The sequence below is a fragment of the Lolium rigidum genome, chromosome 4 (genome assembly GCF_022539505.1).
Source record: "Lolium rigidum isolate FL_2022 chromosome 4, APGP_CSIRO_Lrig_0.1, whole genome shotgun sequence".
In the NCBI taxonomy this organism is placed as follows: Eukaryota; Viridiplantae; Streptophyta; class Magnoliopsida; order Poales; family Poaceae; genus Lolium; species Lolium rigidum.
The window spans coordinates 12952145-12964868 of NC_061511.1; the positions used below are offsets into that span (position 1 = coordinate 12952145).

Below are 12724 nucleotides of genomic sequence, written 5' to 3' on the forward strand. Positions count from 1 at the left end.
ACACAAGAGACTTCTTGTATCGTGATTGCAAGGTTGCTTGAGAGGGATATCTTTGACCTCTTCCTCCCTGAGTTCGATAAACTTTGGGTAACCCACTTAAGGGAAACTTGCTGCTGTTCTACAAACCTCTGCTCTTGGAGGCCCAACACTGTCTACAAGAATAGAAGCACCCGTAGACATCACGCCGCCTCCCCAGGACGCCGGCAAGTCCAGCGACGATGACGACGGCGGCGACTACACGGTCTTCTACCGCCATTTCGGCATGTAGAAGGCCGTTTTTAGTTTAAGTTTTACTTTGCCTAACGCCGAATTCAAATATATGTACGAATTCGGCCTACTTATGTACGAACTCGCCTATATATGTTAAATACCATTAAATTTCGCTTATGTTTGACTGAGTTTCGCCCATTTTTATATGAATTCGTCGTATTTTATAAAAAACTTACATCCATCCTGAGCTCGCCGCTGGGAAAAATGGGCTCCCCAGTCAAAACTTACATCCATCCAGCGCTATTTAGCGCGGGCGTGGGAGCCCCAACGGCTGGGATGCTCTAACCATCCTCCGCCGAGAGTACTCCTGCATCGACCTCCCAATCAACACCCATCCATGGTGGCCATCGTGCCAAAGGGCGCACACTGCCCCGAACCTATGACCGGCAGCACCATGGCAAACTCTAGCAGTTGATGTCGGCATGAAACCTACCACCCTCTCCTCCTCTCCTATCATATAACTCCTTAGTTTATTGTGTTGTGAGTAAATTGTAAAATACTACCACGTTTGGGGCTAGGTTAAGAAGATTGCACCTATTTTGTTAATTCTTTCAAAAAACAACCAAGTTAGGGTGCGACGGGGTCACAAATGGTACCGACTCTTGTCTAATCACATTTTGACAGACTGGTAGGTCCCATTTTCCAGGGCTGAATTGGTAGCATAAGTGGATGAGGAGTTGAGGTGGAGGTGGAGCCCACCTATCAGCCACCCATCCTCTTTCCCCTGATCTTTTTCTCCTAGCCAGCCCTAATAAAAAATGGCAAACACGACCAAACTGATCTCGCCTCCTTGCCCTCCATCCTCTGCAAGCTCATGCAGGCATTCGACATTTCTCCCGCACACCTACCACTGGTGGCCAGGGCGGCCCCGTACAACTTGGCTCCGTCAACCGGCATCGCCCCCGCGCGCCCTCGCTCCGGTGATCGGCGAGGCCAAAAGCACCCTGGCTTCAACGACCGGTGCGGCCCCGCGTCCCACCGCCTACTTGCGCAACTTCCCCACACCCTGACTCTTGCCCCAGCATGGCCCTCGGCACGCCGCCATTCCCTTCACCAATGGGGTGGAGCAGATCCCCCAGCGTCGCCGCCTCGGACCCCATAGCACCGCCTTGTTCTCCCTCCCACCTTCGGGCATGTTGGAGGCGCCATCGCCGCTGCGGGCTCACCACGTAGCTCACCGCCATGTCCCAGTTGCCTGCCCGCTTGGAAAAGGATTCCCAGATGTCGACCATCGAGCTCGTTGTTGCCGAAGGGAGGGCGTACTACGTACATGCGTACAGGGGGTGATCCGGTGGTGGGAGGGAGGCAATTCCGTCGGGAGAGATAAAGAGATGAATGCGGAAGAAGAGACGGGAAAATATATGGTGCTGCTAGGTGGGCCCCACATCCACCTCAGTTCATGTGTTGCCAACTCAGCCCTGGCAAATTGGTCCGATTAGACAAGTGTTAGCTCATTTGTAACGCCACGCCCCAGACTTGGTAGGGTTTTTTTTTTAATAAAGGACAACTTGGTGCATGAAGCTCCCACTTTGTGTGGGATCCGGGGAGGGGTCGGACCATATTGGGTCATTGTACACAGCCTTTCCTTGCAATTTCTGCAAGAGGCTGTTTACAAGACTTGAACCAGTGACCTCCTGGTCACAAGGCAACAGCTCTTACCACTGTGCCAAGGCTCCCCTTCCTATTTTTTTGAATAATTTAACAAAATAAGTACTAACTTGTTAACCTAGCCACAATTGTGGTACTTCTTTGTAATTTACTCTTGTATTGTGGACATTGTAATGGTGTTGATGTCTGCTGGTTCGTACTACCTTTTTTTCTTTGAGAAAATTTGGTACTTGGCCCTTGGCTGCATGATAACCGAGACTTAACACAGATTTAGGACATCTCCAACGCGGCGACCTAAATCGGACGCGTTGGCCAGTCCGGATGGGGCTGTTTGGGCGTTGTTGGATCTCCGTGACACGGCCGCGGCCGGAGACCGGGATCGGCGGCATCGGAACCCGATCTGGGCTCAGGTACCAGCCGTGGGGGAGGTGCACGTCGCCCTACGGCATTGGGACGTTGGCCTCCCAGAACATCTGCGCCACCGATACGGTGACGTAGATCCGGTCACGGATGAGAGCCAGCGGCCCCATGGCGGACGTTGCCAGCGTGGCTCGCCGGCTGCTGACGGCCTCGTGGTCGTTGGCGGACGGCTCAAACTCTTGCTTCGGGGCCATGGCGGCGCGGAAGGTCGAGCTCATGCGGCCGGAGTGGAGTGGTGGAGTGGGGACTGGATAGGGACAGTCCCCCTCCCCAGTCCACATTTAATAGGACTTGGGGCACCAATAGGTGGGCCAGACACGCGAGGTCGCCGCGTGCCATCCGCGGTCATGCAAACCTGGACCGGGTTTGGGTCGTCCTGGACACCGCGGCCATCCGCATTTGCGATGCGTGGCCGCGTTGGGCCGGGTTTTGTCCGGTTGAACCCATACGGACGCGCGAGCGCGGGATGGGTCGCCGCATTGGAGATGCCCTTAGAGCATCTCCAACAGGCACGAGAAACATTGCGCGCGGTAAATAAACCGCCGATTTGGCGCGCGGGAGCCCGCACGAACCTCCAGCGAGCGGCGAGCGCGCGCTAAAAAAATTGCCACGCCCGCGCTTTTGCGCCATCCCGCGCGGGAAAGTTGCCGCGTCGGCTGCCGCGCGCGCTATAAATGCCACGCGCGCACGCACGCCAACCGCCCGGAACATTCATCGCCCCCATGTCGCTTCAACGCCTCCACATCACTCTGCCTCCCACGTTGCGCCCGCGCCGCCGCTCCGCCTCCGACGACGCGATGCCGCCCCGTCGTCGCTCGTCCTCCGGCTACCGCGGCGTTCGCGCGCGGCCAAGCGGCAACTTCGATGCCGAGATCCGCTCCGGCGACGAGCGCATCCGGCTCGGCACGCTCGAGACGACGCACGAGGCGGTCCGCGCCTACGACTCGGTCGCCTGGCGCCTCGGCCGCTCCCGGCGGAGCATGAACTTCCACAACATGTGGACGCGGGAGCAGGCGGAGGCGCTCGCGCCGCTGTCGCCGGCCGTCACGCGCGAACAGCAGCGACGTCGGCGCGAGCTCGAGCAGCGGCTCGACATCGCGGAGAGCGACGAGCGTCTCCACCTCGAGTAGGCGCGGCAGTTCCCGGAGGACATCGCTGCGATGGAGGACTTCTACGCGCAGAAGAAGGAGGAGAAGGCGGCGGCGAAGAAGAAGGCGGACCACGACGAGCAAAGTCAACAGCGAGGAAGGTGGAGAGGGCGGAGAAGGCCGCGAGGAAGGCGGAGGAGAAGAAAAACGGCACCAGCCCATCGTCGATCGTCCTCTCCTCCTCCTCCTTCGAGTGGACATCCACTCCGGTGTCCGACACCACCCACTCGTCGGATTTCAAATGGGACTCCGAGTAATTAGGTTAGTTTTCAAATAAGGGATTTCTATTTCCGTGCCCTCGGGTCCTTAGTTGTGCTCAGTTTTCCCCAGCTAGTTAGTTTTTCCTCAGTTTTCCCCTCCCTCTAGATTGAAACCCCTCGCAGACGCTCGGACGGGAGGGTTGCCGTCAGGTCAAAGGCCTTACCGTTACCGTTAATCTGACGGGTGGGGCTGCACAGAGGGTAGTTCCTCTCTGACCCATCTCGTGCTGACGGGTAGCCATCCATCTATCGCTGACGCGTGGGCCGTTTTATTTCCTGATTGTATATGCGGCGCTACCAATGACAAATGGGGCCACTCTATAGGGCTGCCGCAGCCAATGACCAGTGGGGTCATCTATTTTTCAGGAAAAGTCATATATTGCCGCTCTGTGGGGCTGCCGCAGCCAATGACCAGCGGGGTCGTCTATTTTTTAGGAAAAGACATATATTTGCCGCTCCGTGGGGCTGCCGCAGCCAATGACCAGTGGGGTCGTCTATTTATTTATAGAAAATCATATATTGCCGCTCTGTGGAGCCTCCGCAGCCAATGACCGCTGGGGTTGTCTATTTATTTAGAGAATATAATATAGAGCCGCTCTGTGGGGCCGCCTCAGCCCATGGCAGGTGACTATTTTTGTAGCTTAATCTAAAGTGACTCTGATGCTAAACATTGTGCATAATATATAGAAAATAGCTAGATCTCTAAATCAATGCATATGAAGCTACATATATATTCTTGGTCATAATTCCCTTATCTAAAGGGGATGGATGCATGGCTTCACGTCGTCGTCGCTTTCATCGTCAGTATCTTCGTCGTCTGAGTAGTAGTACTTCCTGCACATTATTCCGTCGAACACCTTCACTGTGAGCACATCATCGCCTTCATATTTGAAGTGTACGTAGCAGCCGAAATCCACACCGTGCGCGATGACGAAATTCTCCCAGCCCTTGTCGAGGTACATCCGGCCTTGTCCGTCAAATAGGATCTCCACGGTCCAGAGACGAGGACCGCAGTCAGCTGCTCGCAGATACACCGTAGCTGGCTCCTGGCCGTCAAGATAGTCCACAAACTTTTTTGGGAGTGCCTGCAAAGAGATCGAGCGCCGATCGTTTGAAATTAAAGGTTTTTTAGAACATGCCCATAATTAATCACATGCATCATATATGTGGGAACGTGTACGTACCTTCTTGAACAAAGGGTCTTCATAGACGACGATGAAGAACTCCTCTATGATAAATGGCTGTGTTGACGGTGGTGGTGGCAATGATGATGATCCACCACCCCGGCCGCCCCTTCCCCTTCCCCTACCGGTCCGCGTCCGAGACGTGGAAGCCATGGCAATGGATCAAGTGTATGTGAACGAAGAAGAGAGAGGCATAACCTATTGACACAAGGGATGGCCGTTGTGGGTGTTTATAAGGGAGAGATGACCGTTGTAGGGGTTTACACAATAAATTAAGGAGGAGGTGACCGTTGTGGGGGTTTACACAATAAATTAAGGAGGAGGTGACCGTTGTGGGGGTTTACACAATAAATTAAGGAGGAGATGACCGTTGTGGGGGTATATATCTCAACAAAAAAGTAATGCGGACTATCTTGACGGAAATGGAACTTCGTGATATAGTTTATCATTTTACCGTGAAAAGTAATGGCTAAAAGAAATGGCATTTCGTGATAGTTTATCATTTTATCGTAATGGCTACAAGAAATCGGTGATTGTTCATGATTTTTTGCGTGAAAAGTAATGGCTACAACAAATCGGTGATGGTTTATCATTTTTTGCGTGGAAAGTAATGGCTACAAGAAATGGGTGATGGTGTATCATTTTTTGCGTGAAAAATAATGGCTACAAGAAATGGGTGATGGTGTATCATTTTTTGCGTGAAAAGTAATGCCTACAACAAATTGGTGATGGTGTATCATTTTTTGCGTGAAAAGTAATGGCTACAACAAATTAGTGATGGCGTATCATTTTTTGCGTGAAAAGTAATGGCTACAACAAATTGGTGATGGTGTATCATTTTTTGCGTGAAAAGTAATGGCTACAACAAATTGGTGATGGTGTATCATTTTGGGATTTTTTGCGTGCAAAGTAATGGCTACAAGAAATGGGTGATGGTGTATCATTTTTTACGTGAAAAATAATGCCTAAAAGAGTTTATAATTTAACTCGTGAAAAATAATGCAGAAAACCAAACTTTAGCGTACTGGGTAACCGCCCTTTAGCATACATAGAGGGTGGAAGCTAACCGTCGACAGAGAGAGAGAGAGGGTGGTGGCCCCGACCAGAGAGAGATAGGGGTTATCCTGCCCGTTAAATCCTACGATCAACGGTCGGCGGGCACGATCCGCGTGACATGGGCTAGACCAATCAGGGGAATGTTGGGCGTATGTGAGAATTTGTAAAGGGAGAGGGCAAAACTGAGTAGTATCAAGAAACCAAGGGCAAGTGAGTAGTAAACAGACTAAGGGATTCAAATATGAGATTTAAAAAATGGAAAATGCGTGTTTTGTACAATGAAACCCATCTTGGCCTACCTCAAAATATTTGCAATACAAATATACATGAGTGTGAAAATTATGGCCTCATTCAGACAAAGTATGTTTTGGGGAAAGCTGTTTTGGGTAGGGGTTATTGTGAAAAACCATGCACCTTCATAGCTACTAGGTGATTTGAGAAGTGGCAATTTGTGGTAAAACTTGATTTATCTATGATTTGAGAAGTGGCAATTTGTGGTAAAGACTCCATGAGTAAGTGCCACTCTTTTTCGGAATTTTTTGAACATTAAATAACTCATTTAACTAGTTAATCCCATTTGTTGACTCTCTGTTGACTAGCCACTTGAGGGTAAAACTGAGTATATTGCACTAGCCAGTATTAGCACTCAAGGCGAAAACTGAGCACAAAAAAATGCTAGTATATGACTCGAGGGTATACCTGAGTATATCTAAATTTCCAGGGTTAGACTCCACAGGACGCGTGTTGCGGTGCAGAAGTGGAAGACGTGTCATTGTTGACGCGTGTCGCGGTGCAGACGTGCAATAGTGGACGCGTAGGACACGGGTCGCATTTAGGACGCGTAAGCCCCTCTCTCCCTCCCTCTGCACACAGTACGTCTCATTCTCGCTCACGCACGAAACCACGCCTCTCACGTCCCATCAACTTCTCCAAATCGAAGGAAAAAACCCCAACCGCCGTACGAGCGCTCCCCTGCCGGCGATGGAGAAGAAGAATGCGCCGGCGGCCATCTCCCCCGACCCCGTCGCCTCCGAGCCCGTCGCCTCCGAGGGCGGCGCATCCAAGCGCGGCACCTCCGTGAACTGGGCCTCTCTCATGGCTGACGGACCACTTCACAAGATCGGCGAATGCTTACTGGCGAATGAGGAGTACGTGGACACCTACTCTGCTATGAGGCAAGTCTGTAGAAATTGGCACTCAGATTTACCTGAGCCCGACGTGCACCTTCACGAATGGATCATGGTAGACCACGCCCTTCCACGCGCCGCTGAGTTCACCTTCCTCCAACTCGGCACAACCCGCTACGTCACCACAGATCTATCTGAAGTTCGTGCAAGGTTCAAATTCCTCCATATCTGTAGGGTTAATCTATTCTTATTTTCAATCGTAGTGTTGAATGTTATCTTCATCAATATATTTTAGATACTACTTCGTCGGCTTTTGCCGTGGCGTCATCGTGCTTGCCCAGAAGAACCCGCCGCACAAGATACGGCTTCTGAACCCACTCACAAAGACATCGAACACTATGTTTGAGGCGCAGATGCCATCTATTTTTCTGGATTCAGTCGCTGTAATCAAATCTCCGACTATGGTCTTCGTTTTCGCACATTACCCGGAGGAACTTGGTTGGGTCGATGAGAGCACTCCAACTAAGGATATATCTGAAGATTGGGGAGAAGGAAGATTTTCGATCAAAAACCATAGTCTGCGTTGCATTACCCCGTTCAATGGTGAACTGTATGCAATAGCTGTGGACAATTTTGAGTTCGGAAGAATAGTGTGCACCAATGTACAGTTGCAGCAGCGCGCGAGCACTGTCAAGATGGAGACACTAATTTCATTTTCAGAACTTGGAAATGGCAAGTTCTACCTTGTGAAGTCGGATGGTGATCTGCTGCTTGTGTTGTTGCACAACATGCCATTGGTGTACCGTGTGGACACTCAGAGCCGCTCTCTCCATCCCGTCAGTAACATTGGCATTCATGCCTTCTTCGTGCATTATATTCGATGTATCTCCGTCGACACCAGAGTGCACCCGACACTTCAACCTGGCTGCATCTACTACACGGATTTGGGTTATATCAGAGAGTACTTTCATGATACAAAGTCCTGGGATGAGTGGCCACGATATGTGGATAGATTAGGAAACTACGGTCTGAGAAATGAACACAGGCCATACCGTTTGGAGGATGTATTGGCCGCACACTGCAGACGGAAGGAGTTCAATGAATATTTCCTTAGGATAATGCACGAATGGAGCGACGAAGAAATATACGAGGAATGAAGAACAAATTCATTCATCCTGGGGTATCCTAATCTTCTTGTTGGCCATACATTGCGTGCGTCTTGTATTTTTTCAGCTTAGTTTGTCGTGAACATTAACAATGTTATTGGCTGCTTTTGGCTGCTGTATGCAGTTTATGTATTATACTTAGTTTTCTGATTATGCTGCTGTGAATTTATCATATACTAGCTTCTAGATTTGCTACTAGATTTGCTGCCATATTGGGCAAAAAACGAGGGCCAAAAGGCATAAATAATTGAAGAAAGACAGAAATAGAAGCTTCTCTAGATTTGATACTAATTTGGTGAAAAAGACAGAGAGAGAAAGAGGGGAAAAGGTGCTCTTAAAAATGCCAATTTGGACCGAGAGAGACAAAACCCAGCTCTCACGTACAACCAAACACGGTCTCGTGCTGTCCCACGCGGTCCCTTCCTACCAACCCCACACGACGCGGCCCCACAGACGACGCGGCCCCACACGTCAGCACGGAACGTTCAAATAAACGGATTCCTTCCGTCTGAGCTCCTTCTGCGGGTTTCAGACAAAGGCTTGGGGAAAACTGAGGAAAAACTAAGGGCTGGGGAAAACTGCGCACAACTAAGGAACCGAGGGCACGAAAATAGAAATCCTTTCAAATAAATGTCATTGTACCGTTAAAATTTCTAATATATTTCGTATTTTCAGTTATTTTTCGTGTTTGTTTGATCTATTTCGTAGCAAAAATGCTCAAAATAGTTATTTGCGCCACGCTGCGCGCTGCATAATACAGCGTCCGGCGAAGGAACATTTTAAGCCCCCGAGCACATGCTGCATAATACAACGTCCGGCGGGGGGAAAATAAGCGCACCGCGGCAAACGTTTACAGCGCGTTCGGAGCGACCTATAGCGCGATTTTTAGTGCGCCCGTTGGAGATGCTCTTAGAACCTCAGATGCATTTTGTCTATTGTCAGTAAATAGAGGTTGTTTTGAGTCTTTGTAATTGTTGGAGAGTTGATTTGTGTGTGAAACACAAACGTTCCAATAATTCTTACTCTGGCCCCTATGTGCTAGTCTGCTAGATTGGCAATCAAGTACACTTTTAGCTAATCTATTAGATATGTCCTTTTTAAATTCCACATTGCACGATCTTCAGGCAATAGAAATAGTATAGCCTTTGAAACATTGAAAAAAGGTTGGAAATTAGTATGTTCATATCTGTAAGTGACAATATTTTTTGGCCATTGTGGATGAGAACTTTGGCAAAACTTTACTGCGTTGGACTCAAATCTGCTGCTTAGTTGTGATTGAATAATTCCAAATCATAGCTGGTTCAGGTTCAGCTCAAGCAACTTCTTTATTTAGACTCTTGCTTATAATTTCTCGCAAACTAGGAGAGAACCGACTCCATGGGCACTGCTCTTTCTGATCAACTATCTTCAAAGCATCTCAATCTGAGTGTGTAAACTAGAGGTTAATATGGTTGTACATGATGATGACGACTAGAGTTAATATGGTTGTACGGAGTACATGATGCAGCTATCACTTGCTCAACTATTTTTTTTTCTGCAGATTCGTCATAAATGTATACTGTTCTTGGACTGCCCAAGTTGAATGGTATGATGATAAGTGCATCTGTTGAAAAACATTGATATTTTCGAAACCTTTAAATGTCATTTCATTTTCTTCAAAGACAGTGCGCACTGGCACTTGGGCTCCACGCCGCTGTCAGAACCACAATGCTTCTTTTGTTTTGCACACTACACAAAATTCACCATTTATCAGAGCTCACATGTACAGATACCATAAATCAATCAAGAGTATTATGTAGCAACATTTAAAAGGACAATATAGCTGATTATATATATTTCTTTTGATTAAACCCAAGGATTTTGTATATTGCGATCTTATCAAATACTGCAATTTAGAACTTGCATAGTTCATCAATCGGAAAAACTGAATGGCCTATTTCACCAAGAGTGCTCTCGCTCCATATAAGAGAAGGTTACAATGTTACATTGACTTCCAAAACTGCATGGCCTTAGTAGCGAAATAGGGCCTGCAGATAGGGCACATCTCTTGATATTTCAAGTACTGTTTTAATTCTTCTCTTGATATTTAACCATCAATCACTGAATAATTAATTCTTGGCATTGCTTCATGAGATCGAGATAAGTGTTTCTTTTCTGAATATGCATAGCATGGGTATCATATAGGAATGGCAAAGAGTGCCCATTACATTGTCCAGCGCAAAGTGTGCCAACAGACCACCCAAAACCCTACACGGGCTACTTGATCGCGATCCACCTACCCAACAGTTGCCATGAACGCCTCTCTGCAATCACGAATCAGGTTCACCTTGTACCATGCTTCACCTTCTACCCTAACTCTCCGCAGGATTGACTCAACGGACTACAGCACCCCATGGAATACATTGCCTTCTGGTGCATCGATAGCTCCCACATTACCAAACCAGCCAGCGTGTTCCGGTCGCAAGCCTGCATCTGGCAGTGGGTGTGAGAGAGCGCCATAAGTTCCTTTAGCTGTAGGGGTGGGGCCGTGAGAGAGCAACACCAGTCCACAACAGCGGCATTTGACTAAGGGACCCAGCACCTCCTACTCAACATGTGCAGAACTCTAAACTCCCATGGCAAGAGACTCAGCAACCATTACATGGCTCAGTTAAGCACATGCACAACGAAGTTTCAATCAAACAATGACCAGTTGACCTTGACAAGCATTGTAACATCGCCGCAAGTAATTTCATCTTGCGCTGCACCATTGACATCTGGAGTAAAACTAACAGTCTGTGTAGCAGAGGCAGTAGCAATCCTCAATAGAAGCTTCTCCTTCTTGCCAACACATACAACATGACGCCAGAGTTGGATTATTCCACTACCATCACAGGTTACACCACTTGCTTTGCTATCATGTAGCACAAGACAATCCTGAATGCTGGAGGTGCAAGCTGTGATTTCTCCACAAAAATTTCCCTTGATAACCTTGATTTCCATGGTAGCCTCCACGGCAAATGCAATAACTGCAAATTTCACCTCCACGGTGGTCAGCCTGCTTTCAAGGTCGACACATCCAACTTCACTTCGTTTCAACCCACCCAGTCTTACGCCATCAATCGCACACAGTCCTTTGCTAAGTTCTTGGTCTTTGTTCCTTTTGTCCTTGACCTTAAGATCCACCTCCAGGTATATATTATCTAGTAACACGAGCCCTCGAATTGGGCCAGTCAAGATCAACGATTCATCCTATGAGAAAAGGTCAAATAACATGTTAACGGCCGCTAATCAAAATAATGCAATGGCAGTAAAAGAAAAATTGGAAGGAAGTACTTGACACACGTGTAAGTATGTGCCTGCTTGTGAGCAAATATGGTGTTCAAAGCTACCTCTGAGTTAATGATTTGGCAATCTTCTCGAGAGCGACGGAAGAGATAGACACACTTGAAATCAAGGTAATCTCTGGCAATCACTGTACCATACACCTCTAACGGGAAGGGAACATCCGAAGCGGCTATCTTCACGGAGAAGATGTTTGCTGACTCCCACAGGCTGTAAACCCGTTTTCCACTTGGGTTGATGAATGTGGATGGAGTCGTGTGAGTGTATCGCATCGGAGGCAGAGGCGCTGCACGCGCGCCGTAGAAAATTCAGAGTTGTAAACATTTGTGTGAGTGTATCGCACTGGAGCCTTACATGGAGGAATGGGGAGGATCGGAACTGGAATTTGGACTTACACTCCTCGTCGATGTCGAATCTGGAGAAGTCCTTGTGGTAGAATCGGGTGTAGCAGACTTGCCCCGTCTTGGGATCGTACTCTCTGATCCTGTTGCGGACGGCCTTGTTCGCCGCATTTCTCCGCGTGCACTCCTCCACCTTCCGCGCGTGCTCCGCCGCCTTCTCCTCGGCCTCCCGCCGCCGCCTCTCGGCCTTTGCCGTCACTTCGGCCACCACCTCTGCCTCGTCGTAGAAGAGAGGCTCTAAGCAGCCGCTCTCGTCGACTACCTCCTCCAAGCCTAGGTCGCCGCCGTCCATGAGCACGCCGCCGAGGCTGAGAACAAAACCTAAGATTTCTCTTTTTTTTTTTTTTTTGAGGGAAAGTAGAGGAGAAAGGACATAGGCGAGGTGATCGATCTATCTGGGTTCTTTGGATTTGGGCCTTTCTAGGGCCGGCTGCTAGGCCGCACACGTGTGTGCTTGTTTCCAGCCTCTAGCTAATTGCTTAGGTCGATTTTTTTTCTAGATTTTGAAGGAACAACTTTTAAAACAAATTGGAGGCATTTTAACTTGAATTATTGAAGATATCTATACACTCATAAAAATAATATTCAGAACAGTAGTGTTTGAAACTTCAGACCCAAACAAAAAAAATCCCCAAACATAGGTTTTGATGTGCGTTTTGGTAGACGATGACGGGAGAAAATTGATGGGTGATCTCACGACATCATGAACCTGAGACATAAAAAAAAGAATATTTAAAAATTGGGTTAGAAAATAAATCAG

At 48.5% G+C, this 12724-nt stretch overlaps 1 protein-coding gene across 1 annotated transcript; it reads right to left on the minus strand.

Annotated features, from left to right (window-relative positions):
- Positions 1-10912: 10912 nt before the first annotated feature.
- LOC124646700 lies at positions 10913-12256 on the minus strand. The gene is made up of 3 exons (XM_047186781.1): positions 11959-12256; positions 11611-11849; positions 10913-11470 (listed from the first exon to the last, which is right to left on the minus strand). The coding sequence occupies exons 1-3, from the start codon at positions 12254-12256 to the stop codon at positions 10913-10915; spliced, it is 1095 nt and encodes a 364-aa protein (XP_047042737.1).
- Positions 12257-12724: the final 468 nt, after the last annotated feature.

Bases quoted from the DNA above. Each gene is read 5' to 3' on its own strand.
- LOC124646700 (XM_047186781.1), bottom strand. From the start codon at position 12,256: ATGGACGGCGGCGACCTAGGCTTGGAGGAGGTAGTCGACGAGAGCGGC. The intron at 11,850-11,958 runs GTAAGTCCAAAT...GCGCGCGTGCAG, and splicing joins ATTCGACATCGACGAGGAGT to CGCCTCTGCCTCCGATGCGA. The intron at 11,471-11,610 runs GTAGCTTTGAAC...CTTTTCTCATAG, and splicing joins GCCAAATCATTAACTCAGAG to GATGAATCGTTGATCTTGAC.